The sequence below is a fragment of the Schistocerca piceifrons genome, chromosome 11 (genome assembly GCF_021461385.2).
Source record: "Schistocerca piceifrons isolate TAMUIC-IGC-003096 chromosome 11, iqSchPice1.1, whole genome shotgun sequence".
NCBI lineage: Eukaryota > Metazoa > Arthropoda > Insecta > Orthoptera > Acrididae > Schistocerca > Schistocerca piceifrons.
Window position 1 is genome coordinate 1,298,171 of NC_060148.1, and position 25,074 is coordinate 1,323,244.

A 25,074-nucleotide genomic window follows, 5' to 3' on the forward strand; every position below is an offset into this window, starting at 1 on the left:
CTGATGACCTCAGATGTTTAAGTCTCATATTGCTCAGAGCCATTTGAACCATTTTTTTTCCTCTTACCTCTTTCTGCGTTACATATCGCTGTGAAATATGCAACGCCTCTACCAGCTTGGTAATTACCAGAGTCTGTTTGTTTTCTTTGCAATTGTGGAAACTCGCAGTACTGTGAGAAAAACTCTTTTCCGCTATGCATACCTGGCGAAACATCAACACAAACAACGTCCTACAACCTGTCAAATCCGCCATCAATCAAAATTTCTCCCCAAACATGTCAAACAGGATCTACGTTTGACAAGCACAGCAAACAAAGCCTTACACTGGCAAATAGCGGAGTTTGACGAATTGCTTCATCATTTACAGGGGGTCTTAATTGGTGGGAGCGGCAATAACAGGTTAGTGTTGTTTATTACAAAACGGCAACACTGTTGCCAACACCACCATCAACGTCAAAACTCGCTTCCTGTGAAACCTGGACTTTTGTCTCAGTTCTGTTGGCAGCCTGTGTGAACTCCGCCATTTGAGACGCGCTGTGGATTATTTTGGCGTTTCGTGCCGGCCTGTAAAATGTGAATCGGCCCAAAGGAGCTTGCATACGTTCTATATAAATTGTCAAAGTTAGGTTGTCAGACTTTCTATACATCGAGCCTCTCTCACAAAATATCGTCCATTGGCAACACAGTTCCACAAGGTGAAGATGTCGAACTACCAACGAAAATGCGTGCTCTAGTTATATTAGCTATAAGTCGTAAATTACAGAAAACTATGAAAAAGAGAAAGTGAATCCTAGAATGACAGAAAAAGGTGTAGCGTTTTCTGACTAAATTTATCACTATTTTTGGATGAGTCTTGAATCATACAACGAAGTATTAACGTTGGTACAACATGAAGTAAAGAGGCCAAATGTGTCAATGAGAATGACATTTACAGGCGGCGATAGTTTAGGTACAACTTTGAGATTTCTGTTGGGTAAGTTTGCTCGGAATTTAGTGCTGGAATGTCAACAATCACAATTACCAAAGCTGTTACTGAAATTTGTGAAAGAATTATATTTGTCTTGTGATGATATACTCCTGTAATTACCACTTTTTTTTACATTTTGTTATGTGGTACCCATGGCATGTATTCTGCCAACCTCTTCAGACCCGTTCACATGGAACAACCTGTCTTCACAAATTTTTGTGCACATCAAACATCATTTACACAGAAATGAAATGTGTGCAGGCCTGGCAGTTGGAGTTAGAGGTTTGAACGAAACTGTTCAAATCAGTGGATTCAGATCACATCTGCACAGGCAAGCTGGAATGTGTGGACACGAGGTCGCCACAAATCTATCGCTAAAACATGTTTGAGTCATTTGTTTGTCCATTCAGGTGTTTATCGTCTGTGTGTACACAGTACATTTTTAAAATGGTAGCTACACATTAGTGTTCTAGATAGTTTACTGCCGAACTTATTGAATTTTATAGGGGTCATATATGTTTGTTGAAAATTAAAAGTAGGGGATAAAGTGATGGGGATAACATGGCAGCTGCTTATAATTGTTTGACAGAAAAATTATGAGTGGTTAACCCTATGACAAACAGAGAAATGGTACATAAAAAAGAAAAATTCTTTGCAGCCGGATTATCACAAAGAGCTAAGAAAAGTAACGAAATCTGTTCGATCTGGTGCAGGGGTTTCTTAGTGTACATCCACTCTGTACTCTCCCATGTCATCATCTAATGTCAACTGTAACAGTGTCACAGAAAGAAGAAGGTCCTACTTGATGTGCATCTTCATATTTGCTCTAAAGCAGAGTGCAGTGAGAATACTGTGATAACTTGATAATGGGACATGTTGGAACAATACCTTCACGGTCATAGTTATTATAACACTTCTATAACTTTCTAACGTAATACATGGTTCATACCAAGAGTCATTTAAAAGTGAACTGTTTAGAGTTTGGAATGGAATGTGGAATTTTATATTCTAGTGCAAAAGTTGCTGAGAACTGAAAATATAGACTTACAAAAAAACTGAATGATTGCTGATTGGGCACTTATATAGCTTATAAGAGTACACTGTATCTCAGACATGTCCAGAAATGTAAAAATATTATCCGTAACTTAGAATTGAGGTACAAATTCAGTACTTTTCTTACCTTCAGGTCAGCATGGAGCGAACAGCTCACATGTGTATGGTACGATTTCGTTCAATGCTTGGGAAACTTAACTTCACCATGATCTGATCACGGTGAGAAATTGCTCTCCTCATGCAAGCTTTTTTCGTGTTATACTAGGAGCTATGGGCATCAAAAGATAATTGTAGTACGTTCCTAAATCCATCCTCAAATAATTGCATCTGTCGTCAAGTTCGCCCTGCTACTCGTGAAGTAAATTTTGTGTAGACCATTTTCATCAGTCTTTCTGTTTCTGACTTTTTGTCTGCATCTTTTAGTTTTATTTTATTTTATTTGCAACACAGATCGTTATAGAAGCTCCTTCATTTCTGAATAAATGAAATAACCTTTGAGGTTACTGTGCAAGAGTCCAGTTGCTTTGCCACCAAAATTCCTTTTCTGCACTAACAGATGGCCAGCGAGCAGTAGATCGGAACCTGTGTCATGTGAACACAACACATTTGTGCAGACAGATCGTTGCTTGATCGTTTCCAAAAGTTTAAAGGTTCACATTTTAAAGAAAATAAACAAATTAATAGGTTCCAAAATTGCAGTGAGTATACCAGTTGAGGATATAATAAGCTGCTCCTTTAATTCGCCTGCAAAACGGCTACCATCTACGTCAGATTATAAAAGTAAAAGCTTGTGTAAAAAAAAAAAAAAAAAAAAAAGGATCAAAACTGCATGTATATAAAAGGGTCTACTCTCCATCAGCTTTGCAAGAGTTTTCCTTAAAGTTAACACATGAAAGTTGGGAAGGAGTATGTACAGAAACTAAAGTGAATACCAATTTCTCCAATTTTATGTTTGAATTTAAATTAAAATTTGAAGAAACATTCCCCAATGTATTAATTCCTAATGGAACACTCACCAACAATAAATGGACTACCAAAGGAATTAGAAAATGTGCTCAAACTTGTAAATACCTAAACTCCATTAAAAAGGACAATAGTGGTCCAGTTTTTTTGCACTACTTCAAAAACTACAAAAGGATCTACAGGAAGAAAATCAAACATTGCAAAAAAATCAGCTAACGATAGGTTCATAAATTTAGCCAATAATAAAACTAAAGCTGCATGGGCTGTAGTGAAACAAGAAACAGGAACTGTGATGCAGAGAGATATAAACACACAAATCAAGAACAAGGAAAACTCAGAAAGTAACCTGAAAGAATTAGTATATTATGTGAATACCTACTTTAGCAGCATTTCAATGAAGTTACAGAAAATTTTTCCAAAAAGTGCTAATCAACCAATGCAGAAGCATATAGCAAACTGAATGGTATTGCTTCCAACTACTGAGGAGGAAGTATGCAATGTTGTAAGGCAATTAAAGTACCAAAAACTCGGCAGGTTTAGATGTGTGTGCTGAAAAGTTGTGTAACTGGTATCAAAGCTCCAATAACACAAATCATAAATGATTCTTTCAAAACTGGTTGCTTCCCTGACTATCTGAAGCATGCCAAAATCTTACCAGTTCACAATAAAAGGTGGCATAGAAAACTTTGAGAACTACAGACCAATAGCCCTATTGTCATGCTTTTCCAGAGTAATAGAAACAATAATGAAAAACAGGCTTATAAGCTATCTAAGTAAATTCAACCTCCTCTGCAATGGCCAGCATGGTTTCAGTCCTGGTAGAGGTACAGAATCTGCAATAGTACAATTTACAAAAAAAGTTTTAGAAGCAGTAGACGAGAACAGCTATGTAACTGGCCTTTTCCTAGGCCTGTCTAAGGCATTTGACCATAGTTGACTACCAGAAGCTGTCACATAGGTTAGAGGCACTAGGAGTAAGGGGAGTGGTTCTCAAATGGTTTCATTCATATCTAGAAAATGCAGTACAGTCAGTAGAGATCACACATGTCTCGAGTGGATCAAAGTACATTGACAAACTTATATCGGATCTACAATATATAAATATTGGTGTCTCTCAAGGAAGTGTTTCTGGTGTATATAAATGATTTCCCACAACATATCCGCCATGGAGAAAACATGACACCAACATAGAAATCGTCATACATACTGGAAAATTCTACTGACGTGCTGAGGGATGTTCACAAATGGTCTCAGGAAAACAAAGTAACTCTCAACATAAAGAAAACAAATACAAGATGCTTTAGAATGAACAAAAAATAGAGTCCCTTAAATTTAAAGCTAGATAACATCTCCATAGATGATGCACCTACAACAAAATTCTTAGGGTTGCACATTGACAGCCAAATGAAGTGGAATGAACATGCTATGAAATTCTCGAAAAAGATATCCACAACATGTTATGCACATACAGTTCTTGTATCTGCATGCAGTAATGAATGTTTGAGAACTGTATACTTTAGTTATGTTCATTCAGTAATCAGTTACGGTATTATTTTCTGTGGAAACAGTGCTCAGAATTTACAAACAGTATTTAAAATGCAATAGAGAGCAGTAAGAATTATAACGAAAAGCAGTAAGCAGGCCTACTGAAGAGAACTTTTCAAAATGTTCGAAATTCTAACTGTTCCTTGTGAGTTTATATTCTAAACTCTAGTGTATATCAACAAAAGTATAGAAAATTACAGCACAACTAGCAGTTTTCATGACTGTAGTACACGAACAAGTCACTGTCTTCACCTAGACAGGAAGAATAAACATAAAACTGTATAATAAACTGTCTCAGAAAATAAAAGAAACAGATAACATATACTCCTTTAGGAAGAATTATAAATTGTTTTTGCTGGAACACTTCTTTTACACTAAAGTGAATTCCTTAGTACAAAATGACTATAAATAACTTTTGTTTCACAATATTTAATTATATGTGACGTTTTGATAAGGAGCAAAAATGATTGTAGATAACTTATATGTCAGAATGTTTAACTACATGTAACAACAAACTTTATAACTATATGAATGTACACAAACTGACAACATCCATGCATTTTAAAATGTCCACAGATGGCTAAATAAATACGTAAATAAACGGCGACTCGGGCGATCACGAAAGTCGACATGCGGTCTCTGTCATCTTCCACACTGCGCTAAACATCACAATGACGCCACACATGGCTCTACCAGCGTGCAGTAGACCCATCCGTTCAGTCAATTAACATAGAAGTTTTTTTTCACTTTGTGATAATTTGGTGCAATTGGCATGCATTTCACTGACATCTTACTTGTCTTTGCAGATGTTGTTGTTGTCGTAGTCTTCAGTCATGAGACTAGTTCGATGCAGCTCTCCATGCTACTCTATCCTGTGCAAGATTCTTCATCGCTCAGTACCTTCTGCAACCAACATCCTTCTGAATCTGCTTAGTATATTCACCTTTTGGTCTCCCTCTACGATTTTTACCCTCCACGCTGCCCTCCAATACTAAATTGATGATCCCTTGATGCCTCGGAACATGTTCTACCAACCGATCCCTTCTTCTAGTCAAGTTGTGCCACAAGCTCCTCTTCTCCCTAATTCTACTCAATACCTCCTCATTAGTTATGTGATTTACCCATATAATCTTCAGCATTCTTCTCTAGCATCACATCTCGAAAGCTTCTATTCTCTTCTTGTCCAGACTATTTATCGTCCATGTTTCACTTCTATAAATGGCTACACTTCGTACAAATACTTTCAGAAACGACTTCCTGACTCTTAAATCAATGATCGATGTTAACAAATTTCTCTTCTTCAGAAACGCTTTCCTTGCCATTGCCAGCCTACATTTTGTATCGTCTCTACTTCGACCATCATCAGTTATTTTGCTCCCCAAATAGCAAAACTCCTTTACTACTTTAAGTGTCTCATTTCCTAATCCAAATCGCTCAGCATCACCCGACGTAATTCGACTACATTCCATTATCCTCGTTTTGCTTTTGTTGATGTTCATCTTATACCCTCCTTTCAAGACACTATCCCTTCCGTTCAACTTCTCTTCCAAGTCCTTTGCTGTCTCTGACAGAATTACAATGTCATCGGTAAACCTCAAAGTTTTTATTTCTTCTTCATAGATTTTAATACCTACTACGAATTTTTCTTTTGTTTCTTTTACTGCTTGCTCAATATACAGATTGAATAACATCGGGGAGAGACTACAACCCTGTCTCACTCCCTTCCCAAACACTGCTTCCCTTTCATGTCCTTCGACTCTTATAACTGCCATCTGCTTACTGCACAAATTGTAAATAACCTTTCGCACCCCTGTATTTTACCCCTGCCACCTTCAAAATTTGAAAGAGGGTATTCCAGTCAACATTGTCAAAAGCTTTCTCTAAATCTACAATTGCTAGAAACGTAGTTTTGGCTTTCCTTAATCTATCTTCTAAGATAAATCATTGGGTCAGTATTGCCTCACGTGTTCCAATATTTCTACCGAATTCCCGAGGTCGGCTTCTACCAGTTTTTCCCATTCGTTTGTACAGAATTCTCGTTAGTATTTTGGAGCTGTGGCTTATTAAACTGATTGTTCGGTAATTTTCACATCTGTCACAGCTGCTTTCTTTGGGATTGGAATTATGATGTTCTTCTTGAAGTCTGACGGTATTTCGCCTGTCTCATACATCTTGCTCACAAGATGGTAGACTTTTGTCAGGACTGGCTCTCCTAATGCTGTCAGTAGTTCTAATGGAATGTTGTATAATCCGGGGCCTTGTTTCGATTCAGGTCTTTCAGTGGTCTGTCAAACTCTTCACGCAGTATCTTATCTCCCATTTAATCTTCATCTAGATCCTCTTCCATTTCCATAATATTGTCCTGAAGTACACTGTCCTTGTATAGGCCCTCTATATAATCTATCTGAAACCTTTCGGTATCTCCAGGATTCTTCCATGTATACAACCTTCTTTCATCATTCTTGAACCAAGTTTTAGCTGTGGTTAAGTTATGCTCTGTGCAAAATTCTACCAGGCGGGTTCCTCTTTCATTTCTTAGCCCCAACCCACATTCACCTACTACGTTTCCTTCTCTCCCTTTTCCTACACTCGAATTCCAGTCACCCATAACTATTAAATTTTCGTCTCCCTTCACTATCTGAATGATTTCTTTTATCTCCTCATACATTTCTTCAATTTCTTCGTCATCTGCAGAGTTAGTTGGCATATAAACTTGTACTACTGTAGTAGGCGTGGGCTTCGTGTCTATCCTGGCCACAATAATGCGTTCACTATGCTCTTTGTAGTAGCTTACCTGCACTCCTATGTTTTTATTCATTATTACTCCTGCATTACCCGTATTTGATTTTGTATTTATAACCCTGTAATCACCTGACCAAAAGTCTTGTTCCTCCTGCCACTGAACTTCACTAATTCCCTCTATATCTAACTTTAACCTATCCATTTCCCTTTTTAAATTTTCTAACCTACCTGCCCAATTAAGGGATCTGACGTTCCACACTTCGATCCGTAGAACGCTAGTTTTCTTTCTCCTGATAACGACGTCCTCTTGAGGAGTCCCCACCCGGAGATCCAAATGGGGGACTATTTTACCTCCAGAATATTGTACCCAAGAGGACGCCATCATCATTTAATCGTACAGTAAAGCTGCATGCCCTTGGGAAAAATTATGGCTGTAGTTTCCCCTTGCTTTCAGCCGTTCGCAGTACCAGCACAGCAAGGCCGTTTTGGTTAGTGTTACAAAGCCAAATCAGTCAATCATCCAGACTGTTGCCCCTGCAACTACTGAAAAGGCTGCTGCCCCTCTTCAGGAACCACACGTTTGTCTGGGCTCTCAACAGATACCCCTCCATTGTGGTTGCACCTACGGTACGGCTATCTGTATCGCTGAGGCACGCAAGCCTCCCCAAGGTCCATGGTGCATTGCATATATATGACGTATTTTTCCAAATGGGAGTGTTTTTCAAAATTGCTTTGCAACACAACGGTCTATACTATATTTTCAAATTAATGAAGTAAGCAATGTCATAGATCATCCTCTATTAACCATCCTAAAGTGGCATATAAAATGATTATTCTTAGATAGACCTAAAAGTTCTTTGTGATAGAAAACTCCTTAATAATTGAATCTGAGTTGTAATGCACACAACACAGAGTTGACAAAATAAATAGTGCACACTAACGCCATGTGACTTGTTTACGAAACTTTGTCAACATCTGAATGGAGAACATTGTCAAACCGTCAATATTTGACCTCACATGTTCAGTATGTATTGACAGTATTCAGAATGTTTTGAAATCCATCAATTTTGCTAGTTAATACTTTTGGTACTGGCAGTACGTCAATAGGCGCCTTACGATAGTGAATGCATTGACAGTTTCACTATATTGTTGAACGTGTGAGGGCCCCTAAATATCCTTGGTTTTGTCCATAGAATTTACTCTATGGTTTTGTCATTCCGATATGTGAATCTAGAGATCACTGTGTGAATCTGTTGTTGTGGGTTCTTCATGCAAAGAGCTTCGTAGAGTTTGTAGTTTGTACTTTGTTTTTGTTTTGCCTGTGTCTGTGTAATGACGTGATTTGTTCAAGGAAAACTTGAGAGTATTTTTGTCTGCAGAGTCGTGCTGATACTGAAATTGATTCGAAGCTGTTACGTAACACATTGGTGTTTGTATGAAGCGGCGTAGTATAGCAATGGACGCAGATGCCTTCATATCGTCGAAAGGTAAGCGGTTAATACTTTTGTCTGCTGTTCAAACCTTTATTCGAAAGATTTTGATTTACCGACTCTGTTCTTAGTTTCCCTTGTGGAAAGGAATCCCCAGCCGATGGGTCTGCAGCTGGTCAGCCCCACCGCCGTAGGCAGAACCGATCGAGCCAGCCTCATCGAACTGGCGCAGGAGATTGAAATGGTATGTAGGCCCCGTTCGTGGAAATGTGGGATTCACTGCGTAGTTAACAAACGAGACTCTGGAAGTACTCCGTGCTCATATCGCGTGTCATGTAACTACCGAAACTGTACGTCCTCAGGGTAATGGATGCCAACATGTTTTAGCACAAATGGCAACACGGTTATCCCATTGGTTAGATGCTACAACTGTGATAACAGAGCTGAACCACGGCGAGTTTCGAAACTATTTGGGTACATTCCTATGTTTTCACTAAAAATTTGTAACTCTTATTTAGTGCTGCCACGCAGATCAGTACTTGTGCACGGGACTGTCGGTTCCATGTAACGAACATTTGTTGTAGGTAGATCGTAACATAGTCAGCTGATAGTGGTCTGTAGGCGTTAATGTTTTGTCTGAACTGTTAGGTAGGAACAGCTGATTTGGTATTAAAGGAGCGGTGGTTTCTTCAAAGGTGATGATTTTTTTGCTCACGAATGTGTAAAGTAATCTAGAAGCAATGACATAGTCATCTGTTCCAGTGGATTTGTACTGGTCATAATTTATCATTTTACTTTATACAGGTGTATCAAGCAATGGTTGCTGCTGCCTGTTCGTGTATAATTTGACTCGTTTGGCTTTCATGAAGGGATAAGACAGAACATGATGTGACTGAGTGAGGTGGCACAGGACGACCATGGTGCAAACCCACGTCTGACCATCTCGATTTAGATCTTTCGTGGTTTCCCTAAATCACTTTGGGTAAATGCCAGTATGGTTCCTTTGAAAGGTCACGGCCAATTTCGTTCCCCATCGTTCCCTAATATGATGGGACTGATGACCTCGCTGTTTGGTCTCCTCCCTCCAAACCGACCAACATGATGTGGGAGTGAGTTAATCACAGCAATGAGAACTCTTGTTTGACTGGCATTGAGTAAATGTATATTTGTTGATCCAGCCATAGACAGTATGTGTTTTGTGGATGAAGTACAATTGTATGAATAGGTATGTAGGTAAAACTTTATAAAGGGCCTTTGGGGAAATCTGAGATGGCAGAACCGCTGAATTGTGCACCCGTGTGTCATATGATTGACAGTGAATCACCAGTAATGAAAAGTAATCTGTCTGCTGTCATTTTGGATAGAATTATCCTTGGCGGTATAACAATTATATTTTAGCTAAATAATGTTTCAGATCTGTCCTGAATGAATGTATATCTTTTGTCTTTAATCTGTTGTGGTAATCAGTTGTATAATTTAATTCCAATTTACAGTGCCTTGGATTCCCACTGTGTCTGGTGAGGTAGAAATGCTGACAGGGTCAGCTCTTAGATTCCTATATAGACTTGATTGTGTGGTACTGATGGGAGTCTTCTTTATGCAGCTGACCAACTGCAAAGTGCATTTACGTGGGGCTGTCAGAATTCTCACAGTTGTAAGCTATTACTGCAGTGAGGCCTCTGCTGACTTCTTATTATAATTTGTAATGCCTTCTTTTCTATTTTAAATATTCTTTGCACATTAGTTTTGCCAGAAGGTAGTTCCATAACTAACTATAGAACACACACACACCATTCTAGTTTTCATTAAAATGTTATTTTATAATTCACTTTTCATCTAGCGTGTATTGTAAGTGTTTTCACATTACTAATTGAAAAAGTTTTATTTATAACAAAAATTAACAGAATAAGATAAAGTTATGAAATTTGGAACTTGATGTACTGTATCTTTTGGTAAATACACTGTATTAGTGTAGGGTGAAGTGGGGTAAGTGTAACCATGGGGTTAGTGTAACCACGGCTTATGGTGCCTTAAAGAAGCTGTATTTTTACCTCTGACCTATCACACATTACTCCTTTCTTTGTTATATTTAACCATAAGTTGTCATATCTGACATAAATTGGTAATTAATTTTTGGAGATTGATGTCTACATTTTCACTCTGCGAGAGAGTGACATGTTCAGAATTTGGTGGTCTGTCATTTTTGCAGTTTTGAAGATAACTGCACAATTTTTTGGTTACAATCTAACTTTTGCATGATAATTTCAAATATGAGATTTGCTTTACTCTTCTGATAAAGCTCTTGATATGCCAGGCATAGTCACACTTACCCCAACTTTTACCCATGTGGGGCAAGTGTAACCAATCGGCTGGGGCAAGTGTAACCAGGGGAGGGCTACACTTGCCCCAAACAAACTTACTGGAGCATATTTACCTATTTAAGCCATAACCTTGTTTTTGCTATCACACTAGATCAACTAAACTGGCCTTCCTGTACAAATGGATACCAGAATACCTGATGTGCTGGATTTGTAGGTCCACTGAGTTTGTGTGAGATATATTTTATTTTTTATTTAAGTCTACTATATTTTTAAACCACGTTTCCTTTTATAAAATGACACAGAACTGTAAAGAATGCCACCATTTCAATTACAGCACAGTATGTGAAGCATTGTTTGACTGACAACAATGTTGAGCATGATAATTCATCCTGCAGCCAATGGGTGTAGCGGTGTTTAAGGGTGTGAAATCTACTTGGGACCAAAAGTTAACTTGTCACCAGAGACATCATCAAGGGGTAAAAATTAGCAAACGTGACTTTTCCAATCTCCTCGCTGCTCTATGGAATGAAACACCACATGAATTGTTGAAAAGTGGTTTTCAAAAAGCAGGAATATTCCCTTACAGTAGAGAAGTAATTGATAAAACTAAATATGATCCGGAGGCATATAAAACATACGTAGCTCATACCAAATCTTTGGCAGAAACAAATCCATTGCCAGCTCACGATAACGCAGCCATAGACTGTGTGGAAGCTATGTCTCTAACACAAAGTACTCAGATTTTTGGAAAGCTTCCAGTTGAACAACCTCCATAATTTTATAGGCCTACATCTACTGAGCCCTGCAGTTCTCCCAGTATCAGAGTTCTTTCTCAACCATTCCCAAGCTAACCAGTATTTCATTATGTTCTGGAACTTCTGATTTGTCATTTGCAAGCTCATTATTGGAAACAGTCCGACAGTGTAGTCTCCCTGGTAAAACAAAGAAGAAACGGATTGCACCAGGAGCTGAAGTTATCACTTTTGAAAATGCCACCTATAAAGAAAAAGGTTTTAAAGGAAACAAGAATAATAAGGAGAAAGCAAAACAAAAAAGCATCATCGGCATAAAAAAGGGCTTGATAATGAAAAGTAAATCTTCCAAACAAAGTGCTGTTACTTTATCCGAAATGGCATCTTTTAATGTGGAAAATAAAATCCCTGATTGCTCATGTGAGTAACAAAAAAAAAAAGATGAAGTTGAATCAGTAAGTGAAGAAAGTGAAACTGAAGGAGGCCTATCTTTAATAAGTGCTGGTGAAGAAAATGGGACCATAAGAACACTGGACGATGTCAGGAAAGAAATGATAAACTATGAAGAAGAAGAAGACAAACTTTTTTGAAGCCAAATATAAAATTACAGTTTGAAACTATGTTCTGGTAGCTTTTGCAACAAAATGTAAGAACGTTCATTTTATTGGCCAAGTTACCAAAATTAGTGATTTAGGAGATCCAGAAGTGATTTTCCTCAGATGCAAAAATAAGACAAAGCATGGCACCACATTGTACTGGCCTGATAGAAGAGATGAGACGGAAGTTCCATCCTCTGATGTCATTTCAGTGCTGCCTGAGCCTACTTTGGGTCACTGGGGAGACCTGACATTTGGTGTTACATTTGATTCATACAACATTCAGTGACTAAATAATAGTTAGGGCCTAAGTGTGAATATAATAAGTTGAATTAGGGCAGTTTAGTATTAAACACAAATTGCCAACAACTTTAGTTCAATTACCATGAAAAATAATAGAAAGTGAACTTATAAAGTGATTTTTTCTTTTCTCTTGATATCAGATATTTTATTATTTTTGTTAAATTGCCTACTAAAGAAAAAAATATTACTTTTGTAGAATTTAAACTAATAAATTACTGGCTTAAAACAAAAATAAATCATCTATGAAGTATTCTGTTTCGGTGTTTTATGGTTTAGGCTAACACTTATTTTTTAGTTTAGCTAACATTTTCTGTGTATTTCATAATATACAAAGAGGTGTGTGCAAAAAAGTTCATCTCTTGAGTAAAATTTAAGATATTTTAATAATTTAAAAATCCTCAAATTCAGTAAAAATTGCGTAATCAGGTCACTTACCCCAAGTCTCTTTTACAATGCTCTGTATGGGTACGACAATGCAGGGTTACACTTGCCCCGAACCGTGGGGCAAGTGTAACCTCACAACACAAAATTTTGAAAACAATTAATTGATCGTATAATTTATTTTTTTTTTTTTTCAAAAACAAAATGTATATTGTTTAAAAGTCAATAAGTCAAACTTTAAGCATGAGAAGTTTCAAAATCATATCTTCAATAACAAGTTGGCAATTTGATGTCAAAGTTGAACTATGCCAAAACGTGGTTACACTTACCCCACTTCACCCTATGTAAAAAATACAAATTCATAGTTTGGGTCTTTTGACACACCACATGCCAATGATAGAGTGCAGGTTCATGGGTGATGCCAGGTCAACTGAATCTAACGATACCAGATGTCGGCTTTGTCCTGTTGCATAATGACGAGGTGGTGTGTGACGATTTGTGTTTGCAGACAGAAAGAAAGCAGAATACTGACCATTTTTCTTTTGCATCCGTAATAGTTTCTGGGATGTAGGTTGTTTTTTAATACTGATGTGTAGTGTAATCAGAGGTCTTTGTTAAATCTGAATGTGGTGGCAGTTTGATTGTTAGTTGACATAGCAGTGTCGTATGCTTCAGTTAACCTGTGTTGCCATTTGCCACCCACAGTCACTGCTACCTCTCGGGTATATCATTGTTGATATATTGATAAACATAATATGCGCCAAAGTACTTAGCGTAGATTTATGGCCTCGGCAGCTGAGGAAAGTGGTCGTGTGTGTGTAAGTTCACTATATGGTGAATGGCAATCTATCCTTTTCATAATATTTTTGTTAGTCTATCCTGGATTTTCCTTTGTTTGCCACAGGTTTATCTATCAAATAATATTTCCTGTATTTTCTTTGCAGTTCATATTATTTCGTAATTTTTTTATTTTTACCGTCGTTCTTCACTTGCCTCTGTATTCCTTGATACGTGGTTTGTCTGATGCAACTAAAAGTAAGGCTGTTTGCATTGTGCCACACATGTTTCATTTCTATTTATTTGTGCAGCATCTTTCATTGTTTATAATGAAAAGTGCATTTAGTAGGAGGTGAACACAGCTCGTGCACTTACCAATACCTTTATTTTGGATTCGTGCTCTTTGGCTCCAGCTCACAACTGAACTGCTACATTACAGCCTCGCCTGAAACTCGATCTATACTACAGGTCAGATTGTCACTACAACAATGATTTTGAGGGGGTCACTGTTGCACTACAGAACTCAGCAGTTTCCCATCGGTACTGACTAAACCATCTTTCCTTGCGAGTAACTGCAGATGAAAAGCCTTGTTATCCAAACAATTTTATTCCACGTTATTTGAATATTGATAGAATTTTCTTTAGGTGGTGATTAATTTTGTTCAGTCATGAACTTCTCAAGATCTGACAAACACGAGAAGGTAATGAGTGAGAAAAGCATCAGATGGCAGTGTGTGGAAAACTAATGTACAAATGTGAGTGCAGAGTTCAACTCCCACAGTTGGGAGCAGGTACCTGAGTAATAATGTGGGGAAGTCGCAGACAAGCAAACCACAGCTTCGTAAGTGTACAGCCACAGTACCGCCCTAATCCAAATTGGACTTGTTCAAAAGTAAAAATTTTTGAAAGAAATGTTCGTTAAAATCTGTGTTACTGCCCAGCCATAAAAAAGCAAAAGGAGAAAAAAAAACAGTAAGTTCACACACAGTTTGTGATTATCAGCTACTGTTGGTTTTTATCATATTTTAAGTAAATGCAGTTGTGGATGGAAGTGTCAATGAACTGTTGTTTTGCAGAAGTTAAGTTTTGAATAAGTCCTATTTGCATTATGCCACTACTGTGGTTGTACACAACAGAAGCTCTTAGTTGCTTGTCATTGACTTCTCTCTCGACTGTGATAGTTGAACTTTGCACTTAATGAAGTACCTCCCGTTTTATGTAGATCTGCACCCATACTCTACAACACGCTTTGAAATGCACAGCAGAGAGTTCGTCCCATTCTACCAGTTATAAGGGCTTTTTTCCAGGCGCATTCACATACGGAGCATAGAATGAGTGAGTGTTTACATACCTCTGTCTACGTTTACATCTACGTGATTACTCTGCTATTCACAATGAAGTGCCTAGCAGACAGTTCAGTTAACCACCTTCAAGCTGTCTCACTACCGTTCCGCTCTCGAATGGCAAGAGGGAAAAACGAGCACTTAAATTTTTCTGTGCGAGCCCTGATTTCTCTTATTTTATCGTCATAATCATTTCTCCCTATGTAGGTGGAGGCCAACAGAATGTTTTCGCAATCGGAGGAGAAAACTGATGATTGAAATTTCACGAGAAGATCCCGTAGCAACGAAAAACGACTTTGTTTTAATGATTGCCACTCCAAATCCGTGACACTATCTCCCCTATTTCGCAATAATACAAAACGAGTTGCCCTTCTCTGAACTTTTTCGATGTCATCTGTCAGACCCACTTGATACAGATCCCACACCACACAGCAGTACTCCAGAGTAGGGCGGACAAGCGTGGTGTAAGCAGTCTCTTTAGTAGACCTGTTGCACCTTCTAAGTGTTCTGCCAATGAATCGCAGTCTTTGGTTTGCTCTACCCACAACATTATCTATGTGATGATTCCAGTTTAGGTTCTTTGTAATTGAAATCCCTTGGTATTTAGTTAAATTTACAGCCTTCAGATTTGTGTGATGTATCGTGTAATCAAAATTTATCAGATTTCTTTTAGTACTCTTGTGAATAACTTCACACTTTCCTTTATTCAGGGTCAATTGCCACTTTTCGCACCATACAGATATCTTATCTAAATCATTTTGCAATTCATTTTGGTCATCTGACGACCTTACAAGACGGCAAATGACAGCATCATCTCCAAATAATTTTAGACGGCTTCTCAGATTTTCTCCTGTGTTGTTAATATAGATCAGGAACAATAGAGGGCCTACAACACTTCCTTGGCAACACCAGATATTACTTCTGTTTTACTCAATGACAATTCGCACATCTGAGGCGATATTCCATAGGCACGCAGTTTGGTTAGAAGTCGCTTGTGAGAAATGGTGTCTAAAGCCTTCTGGAAATCTAAAAATATGGAGTCAGTGTGAAATCCCCTGTCGATAGCACTCATTACTTCACGAGTATAAAGAGCTGGTTGTGTTCCACAAGAACGATATTTTCTGGATCCGTGCTGACTGTCAATAAAACTTTTTCTTCGAGGTACTTCATACTGTTCCAAAACAACACTGCAAATCGACATTAGTGATATGGGCCTGTAATTCAACAGATTATTCCTACTTCCCTTTTTGGGCATTGGTGTGACTTGAGCAATTTTCCAGTCTTTAGGTACAGATCTTTCTGTGAGCGAGCGGTTGTATACAGGGTGTTACAAAAAGGTATGGCCAAACTTTCAGCAAACATTCCTCACACACAAAGAAAGAAAATATGTTATGTGGACATGTGTCCGGAAACGCTTACTTTCCATGTTAGAGCTCATTTTATTACTTCTCTTCAAACCACATTAATCGTGGAACGGAAACACACAGCAACAGAACGTACCAGCGTGACTTCAAACACTTTGTTACAGGAAATGTTCAAAATGTCCTCCGTTAGCGAGGATACACGCATCCACCCTCCATCGCACGGAATCCCTGATGCGCTGATGCAGCCATGGAGAAAGGCGTATTGTATCACAGCCGTCCACAATACGAGCACGAAGAGTCTCTACATTTGGTACCGGGGTTGCGTAGACGAGAGCTTTCAAATGTTCCCATAAATGACAGTCAAGAGGGTTGAGGTCAGGAGAGCGTGGAGGCCACGGAATTGGTCCGCCTCTACCGATCCATCGGTCACCAAATCTGTTGTTGAGAAGCGTACAAACACTTGGACTGAAATGTGCAGGAGGTCCATCGTGCACGAACCACATGTTGTGTCATACTTGTAAAGGGACATGTTCTAGCAGCACAGGTAGAATATCCCGTATGAAATCATGATAACGTGCTCCATTGAGCGTAGGTGGACGAAACTAAAATCAGCTCTAACATGGAAATTAAGTGTTTCCAGGCACTTGTCCACATAACATCTTTTCTTTATTTGTGTGTGAGGAATGTTTCCTGAAAGTTTGGCTGTACGTTTTTGTAACACCCTGTATAATTGCCAAATATGGAGCAACAAGTGGAAGTCACAGCCTGTGTGGTGACAACTTTCTTAATGACACATTTTGATTTATACATCATCAAATTAGTTCAGTTTAAGGAGATCATGCCATACATAGTTATGGGGTCATGCATTTTATCCATAACACAATGCAAAAACTTTAATATTGTGACATATAAATCAAACACGTCATTGAAGAAAGAAGCCGCCACTCAACCTGTTACTTCCGTGTTTTTTATAGCATCCATTACAGCACTGATACAACCTCTACATTACATAAAAATGGGCGCTTACCTCTTATACGACTTTACATCAGCGCTGATGGAACTGGAGTCAGTCAGCTCGACAGATACCTAGCCATAACACTGGGAATGGTCACATAAGTTCATTCATAGGTAAGGCAGCTGGCAATTTCAGTTCATTGGTAGGATACAGGGGAAATCCAGTCAGTCTACAAAGGAGTAGAAAATCCTGGTGTGATACTTCCTACAATATTGCTCAAGTGTGCAGGGACCCATAGCAAATAGAGCTGACAGTGGACATGGAACATACACAGAGGAGGGCAGCACAAACATTTGCACGTATTTGTTTGACCGACAGCAGAGCATCACAGAAATGTTGAAAAAAGTAAATGGCCAGACTTTTGAAGATAGATGTAAATTATCTACTTACAAAGTAGCCTACTTACAAAGTTTGGAGAAATGACTTTAAGTAAGTAATCCACAAATATACTAAAACCCCCTATGTACCGCTCGCAAAGAGATTGTGAGGAAAAAATTAGATTAATTACAACGTCAGACAGAGCACCTCATGTTTCTGCTGCTAATAAGGTGAGTACACCATTCGCTTCTTGCATATTATCACGAGCTTCAAACGGGAGCAACTGCAGTAATGGATAGCACGTGTGATTGCTGTGTACAGATGTGAGCCGAGTTGGCAAACCTTCGCTCACAGCTCCAGGCTGTGTTGGCTTCTGTCTCACAGTTCGAGGCTGCAGCCGAGGGGCATCACTGTGGGGGGAGGGGGGGGGGGGGGGGATCGGATGCAGGGATGTGTGGGAGGCCTAGCACATCCCACGTGTCCCCGATCGGTCCTCTGCTGTGGCCGCCCCGGATACTGCCTGCACTGAGGTTGACCCCTCACCCGTGGTCGAGTGGGAGATCATTCCAAAGTCTGGCATTCTTTCCGTGGGTCCGACTGATAGGGCCTCCAGAGTTCGTTTGACAAACAGATTTTGGGTGTTATCTGTGGCTGACGATGTCTCTGAGCCAGATGCAGTCGTCCATCCTGTTCCAGAGGAAGCTTCTCGGGAGGACGACGGTTCAATCCCGCGTCCGGCCATCCTGATTTAGGTTTTCCGTGATTTCCCTAAATCACTCTAGGCAAATGCCAGGATGGTTCCTTTGGAATGGCACGGCCGACCTCCTTCCCCGTCCTTCCCTAATCCGATGAGACCGATGACCTCGCTGTTTGGTCTCTTCCCCCAAACAAACCAACCAACCGGCAAGCTTCTCGGCCCTCGAGGTCTGGGGATTCACAGAGGGTGAATTTTCTAGCAGTTGGGAGCTCCAACGTTAGGTGCGTAATGGGGCCCCTTAGGAACATGGCTGCCGAGGAGGGGAAGGAAGCCATTGTGCACTCCATGTGTATGCTGGGGGGAGTCATTCCGGATGTGGAAAGGCTGCTTCCAGATGCCATGAAGAGTACAGGGTGCACCCATCTGCAGGTGGTCGCCCATGTCGGTACCAGTGAGGTGTGTCGCTTTGGATCGGAGGAGATTCTCTCTGGTTTTGGGCGGCTACTGGACATGGCAAAGACTGCCAGTCTTGCTTCCGAGATTAAGGCAGAGCTCACCATCTGGAGCATCGTCGATAGAAGAGACTGTAGCCCTGTGGTGCAGAGCTGACTGGAGGGTCTGAATCAGAGGCTCACGCGGTTCTGGACCGTGTAGGCTGCAGATTCCTTGACTTGCGCCATCGGGTGGTGGGTTCCCGGGTTACGCTTAATAGATCGGGAGTCCACTACACACAGTAGGCGGCTACACGGGTAGTGGAGGCTGTGTGGAAGGGACTGGGTGGTTTTTTTAGGTTAGAGGGTCTCGGGGAACCACAGAAGGGAAGTCCGTCTAAAAGTGGGCAGGTAAGGTACTTGTAGAAACGATTGTTATTGTATGGTTGTACATAAAGCACACCACTGGCAACACTCAATACCTTCACTGTGCGACAACAACGGTGAAGCCACTGATAACAGTGCCACTGAAGAAGAGTTATTAAACGCAGTTTTCCGACACTCCTTCACCAAAGAAGACGAAGTCAATATTCCTGAATTCCAATTAAGGACTGCCAAGATGAGAAACATAGAAGTTAGATATCCTCAGTGTCGCAAAGCAGCTTAAATCACTTAATGAAGCCAAGGTCTCCATTCCAGACTGTATACCAGTTAGTTCCTCTGAGTAAGCTGATAAAATAACTCCATATTTAGCAACTACGTACAACCACTCGCTCACAGGAAGATCCGTACCTAAAAACTGGAAAATTGCTCAAGTCACACCAATGCCCAAAAAGGGAAGTAGGAGTAATCCATTGATTTACAGTCCCATATCATTAACATCGATTTGCAGTAGGGTTTTGGAACATATACTGTATTCAAACATTATGAAGTACCTCGAAGAAAATTATTTATTGACACACAGTCAGCATGGTTTCAGAAAGTATTGTTCTTGTGGAACACAACTAGCTCTTTATACTCATGAAGTAATGAGTGCTGTCGACAGTGGATGTCAAATTGATTACATATTTTTAGATTTCCAGAAGGCTGTCGACACCATTCCTCACAAGCGTCTTCTAACCAAACTGCGTGCCTACGGAGTAACGCCTCAGTTGTGCGACTGGACTCGTGATTTCCTGTCAGAAAGGTCACAGTTCGTAGTAATAGACGGAAAGTCATCGAGTAAAACAGAAGTAATATCTGGCGTTCCCGAAGCAAGTATTACAGGTCCTCTATTGTTCATGACCTATATTAACGACACAGGAGACAATCTGAGTAGCCGTCTCAGACTGTTTGTGGATGATGCTGTCATTTACCGTCTCATAAAGATCATCAGATCATCGAAATAAATTGCAAAATGATTTAGATAAGATAGCTGTATGGTGCGAAAAGTGCGATACAGTGTCTGTGTGGTGGCGCCAGTTGCCTACAGTGTACATTGCCCCTGTGCAGTCGGCACCTTGTGGTTCCCAGTTCCACATCTACGTCTACATTTATACTCCGCAAGCGACCCAACGGTGTGTGGCGGAGGGCACTTTACGTGCCACTGTTATTACCTCCCATTTCTGTTCCAGTCGCGTATGGTTTGCATGGAGAACGACTGCCAGAAAGCCTCCGTGCGCGCTCGAATCTCTCTAATTTTACATTCGTGATCTCCTCTGGAGGTATAAGTAGGGGGAAGCAATATATTCGATACCTCATCCAGAAACGCACCCTCTCGAAACCTGGCGAGCAAGCTACACCGCCATGCAGAGCGCCTCTCTTGCAGAGTCTGCCACTCGAGTTTGCTAAACATCTCCGTAACGCTATCACGTTTACCAAATAACCCTGTGACGAAATGCGCCGCTCTTCTTTAGATCTTCTCTATCTCCTCCGTCAACCCGACCTGGTACGGATCCCACACTGATGAGCAACACTCGAGTATAGGTCGAACGAGTGTTTTGTAAACCACCTCCTTTGTTGATGCACTACATTTTTGGACAGCCCTGTCCATCACGGATTTGAGCTGCCACGTGAGGCGACATCTCGTTTCGTCTGTGTGTCGAGGATGACGGCACGTGCGCTGTTCGAAAAGTCTGTCGTTGCCGAGGGTGTGACCTGGCTCCGTTCGGTAAGTTACTCAAAGGATCATGATCCGGTCTGAGAGTTTACTCTAGCGTACGCGAACCGACCATGTATCGAGTATCGTGCAGCTCGAGGTGGTGTCCGAAGTCCGAACTGTTGATCCCGATGCCGACAGACACGTTGTCGAGATAATGTGAAGCTTTCGGAGCAGATTTTAGGACAAAAAGGAATAAAGGAGAAGATACGTGTTCAGTTGAAGATTGGATTACATAGTGTATAAATGTGTGCTACGATATTATTTAGGTTGCAGTATCTCCTGTACAGGATGGCAGGTTTGAGGAATTGCCTGAATCGGTCGTCGTGGTGAGTAGACAGCTGAATATTTGAAGTCTCAGCAACTCTTTCCCACTGCAAGAAGTGGCAGTGTCGCTGGCAATCTTTAGTGTACTGTTGCAGATTCTCCTGCACCTGTATCTTGTTTATCATTTGAGAATTAATAGTGCCAGAAAGGCAGAGATAGATTTCTTCATTTGTCCTTAGGTAATATAGCCAACATTGAGGCTAATTCTTCAATTTAATGACAAGTAAATGACAGAATACATTTTTTGTTCTATCGGCCACTCTTTACGTCACACACGGACACTGAAGCCACAGGAAAAAATCAGTCTGTCTCTGCCGGCCAGCCTCCGTACAGGTCTGTGTGTAATCACCTTAGCAGCATTAAGACTGCTGTCACTGTTAAGAGTACGTGTGTTACTGCTTTGTTTGTAAACTGAAGAATGCCAATGTAACTGCTGCCAGCACCACAAGCAATAACACACACACACACACACACACAGTGATAGTTTCATTAATGAAAGGCGATAGGTTATTAGAAAAATGCTGATGTCCTTTCACAGGACACACAAGAAGCAAAGAGCAGCTGAGAAGCACACCACACGGACTGGGAGCTGTCAGAGAAGCTCCTCAGTTCTCGGGTGCACGAGGGGTGAAGTGTCTGCCTGAAAATTTGAGAGAGAGATGACGTTCCAGGAACCTATTGATCATTATTTACTTAAAAAGGAATTTAACAGTGTACAGGAGCATACATGTAAACAATGGGAATGTTTAGCTTCTTTTATCTGTATACTGCAGACTTGCGTGGGAAATAATTTTTGAATATAATACTGCAAGCCGACTATAGTTAAACTGTTGTATGTATTGCGTGTTCTTGGTGTAGGTCTGTGCTGTAGTTACTGGAGTTGGTTAACTTTAATATGTGAATATCAATCGAGAGATAAGATCATATTATGATTTTTACCAATTGTTTTGAATTGTAATGTGTGGGCTAAATATTTTGAGAAGAGAAGTGTGTGACGTTTTAAATGTTTACATAATAAAGTCGCTTAACAACTTTGATGTTCGTGTCATTGGTTTCGGCATTTGATTGCCATCTTCAGGTGTGGTGAATCCTCTAAATAGCTACACCAATATATACAATAATTCTAGTTAAGTTTTCTGAACATAATTAAGTCTTGTAAAATACAGGACTACTATAAATGATTCATTTGTCCTCAAAGCTCTATATTTTGCAAAGTATAATGTGTACAAATACGATTGACGTGTCAATAGAGGCGTAACTCACAGAGTCGGCATTTTATGCTTTACAGTTGTTCTGTGAGTGCCCCTCGGGACACGTGACACACGCCCGAGTGGCGGTAGAGTTTGTTCCGACCTTATACGGGATGCCTCAAAGCCTTTTGGGTCAGATTGAAGCAGGTGACGGTGGGTCCACAACAGACTGTATTGACGTAGGGAACCAGTGGTCGGAAATGTATATTTATTGTGTTACGGACCTACACGGTGTACACTGTGGAACGACAGTGTAGCTCGTAGAATTGTTCAAAGTGACGACCGCCAGTCTACGCCCCCACATGGCAGCGGCGTGTGGAGTTCTGCCGCACTCTCTTGCGGGTCCCCGGTGTCTGTACCGGAAGACGGGCAGCTCGGACAGTAGCGAGCGGGTCTGCGTCCATTTCTACGGGGTTTTGGTACACCGACGTCTCGACGTAATGCCGGAGAAAAATGTCCAGAGGTTAGAAATCCGGCGATCACACTGACCTCGAGACGGGACCGCCGCGTCCGATACGACAGTGGGGGTACGTGTCGTCCGAGTGCCCACAGCTGTCTTCATCGAAGTCGGCCAGTGCACCGTCGTCTCGAAACTGCTACCTTTTTCGGACAAGGAGGGGTACGGTCGCCGAGAACTGTGGCCAATGTCGACCGGTCAAACGGGAATTCGGATTCGGCAAACGAGGTCCTGCAAGTGAGCTCGGACAGTGTCGGCTCACAAGTTGACAGAGTACTTACGGGTGTCCACCGATGTGAGTGGTGTGACGGATTGTCCTCACTTCAGATGTGGCTGTCGACAACACGGACGCGGGTGAACGTGGGTGCAGCCACGAACAATACGTACTGTACAGTGTGTGGCATTGAGGCACCGCGGTGGATAATCTACTGGCAGAAGTGAATGCGGGCTTCAAAATCCGTCGGTCCCAGTGGTCGTACAAATTCTTTGACAGTAAGGGTGTACAATACCTGTTCGACCACCACTCTCCGATCCGAGTGCTTCAGTGTGCGAGTTTCACGGGCACCGCGTTCTACCGCACCGTACATGAGGTGCGCGTCTCCCAGCTCTCGTGACGCGTAACGTTCGACGTCCGAACACGTGTCGTGCACAGTACACGGTAACACGTCTCACTGTGGACACATGACTACCTACGTGATGCGACAGACGACCGATGTCGGAGTAGTGGTGTACTCGCGACGTAAGTTAATCTGCCGGTGTGACGCTTGAGGCCGTCAAGGGGCACACGTACTACGAGCCGAGTCGCGAACGGTACGTCCGTTTTGTAGTCTGGGACGTGGGCCGGTAATCACGCGCCCGTTCCGGCGTACGGTAGACACCTGGGACGAGAGTGCGTCAGAACTGCGCACACTGGCACGATAGGGGCACCGAAACTGGTGGCCGCCGCTTCCGACAGTTACTGTCGGCTACACTGTAGTTACGCGGTGTACACTACTTGTGCCCGTAACACGATAAATATTCATTCTCGAATGCCGGTTCCCTATCTCAATATAACTGGTTGAGGACCCACTGTCAATTTGACCCAAAAGGTTCGAGACATTCTGTGCGGCAGTGTCCTGTCGGCGGTCGTCACAGAAGCGTCGGTGCACTCTGAGCTGTCCCGGTGTTCCCGGTAGTGGGGGGGAAAGGGGCAGGACGACACACAAATAAACACGGTCCTCAGTGTAGCCCCGAAGGAAAAAGCCACGAGGCGTCGGGTAGAGCGACCCGGGGGGCCGAGGGAACGGAGACGCGTCGTCTCCACTGCCGTGCCGACTCCGGCAGTGCCAGAGTCCGACCGACACGGGTGCTCCGGCGAGCGGGTGCCCCGTCGTGCCTGAAGGTGAAACCCTCGATAGTCGGGTGGGGAAACGACCCCGGCTGCAGTATCTCGAGGTGAGAGTCACCCGTCGCACGCTTCTCTCAGAAGAAGTGTCCCTCACAGATTCATCTGTTAAACTCGACACAAAACGTCAATGTCCGTCGAATCTCGTTCGTGTGCCACAATTTTGTGAGGATTTTCAGTGCTTCACACTCTCACATTGCGGCTATAACCTTTGTCAAATATCGGCACAGGGGCAAAATGTCTGTCGTCGAGTGCTTCTCGAATTGCGATTCAAAATTGGAGGCACAGATCACAATCTTCCGGTTTTAATTGTCGCGAGAGGTGCAGGTACGGTTGGAATTGTAACTACCGTCGCAAAATCTCCGTTAGAGCTCGCTGCAGGATTTAAGTTCTCGGCTCGCACGGATCGTCACTCCTTAAGGACTGCGTGCGACACTTTTCCTCGCCCTCTCCGTGATCGTCGCCACCGGCACACTCGGTCGACCGGTCCTTTCCTGTTCACGGAGACGACCGGTGCCCCC

General features: G+C 41.5%; 1 protein-coding gene across 2 annotated transcripts in view; it reads left to right on the forward strand.

The window, feature by feature from the left end:
* The first annotated feature begins 8,534 nt into the window (after positions 1-8,534).
* LOC124720396 (uncharacterized protein C1orf50 homolog) overlaps positions 8,535-25,074 on the forward strand; it is a 41,467-nt gene continuing 24,927 nt past the window's right edge. The window contains exons 1-2 of one of the 2 annotated variants that reach the window (XM_047245737.1): positions 8,545-8,757; positions 8,832-8,944. In XM_047245737.1, coding sequence (XP_047101693.1) covers positions 8,706-8,757; positions 8,832-8,944 — 165 coding nt within the window. In that variant the 5' untranslated portion in view covers positions 8,545-8,705. Of the gene's footprint in view, positions 8,758-8,831; positions 8,945-25,074 lie in introns of both variants that reach the window. The other variant, XM_047245738.1, reaches the window with a different exon arrangement.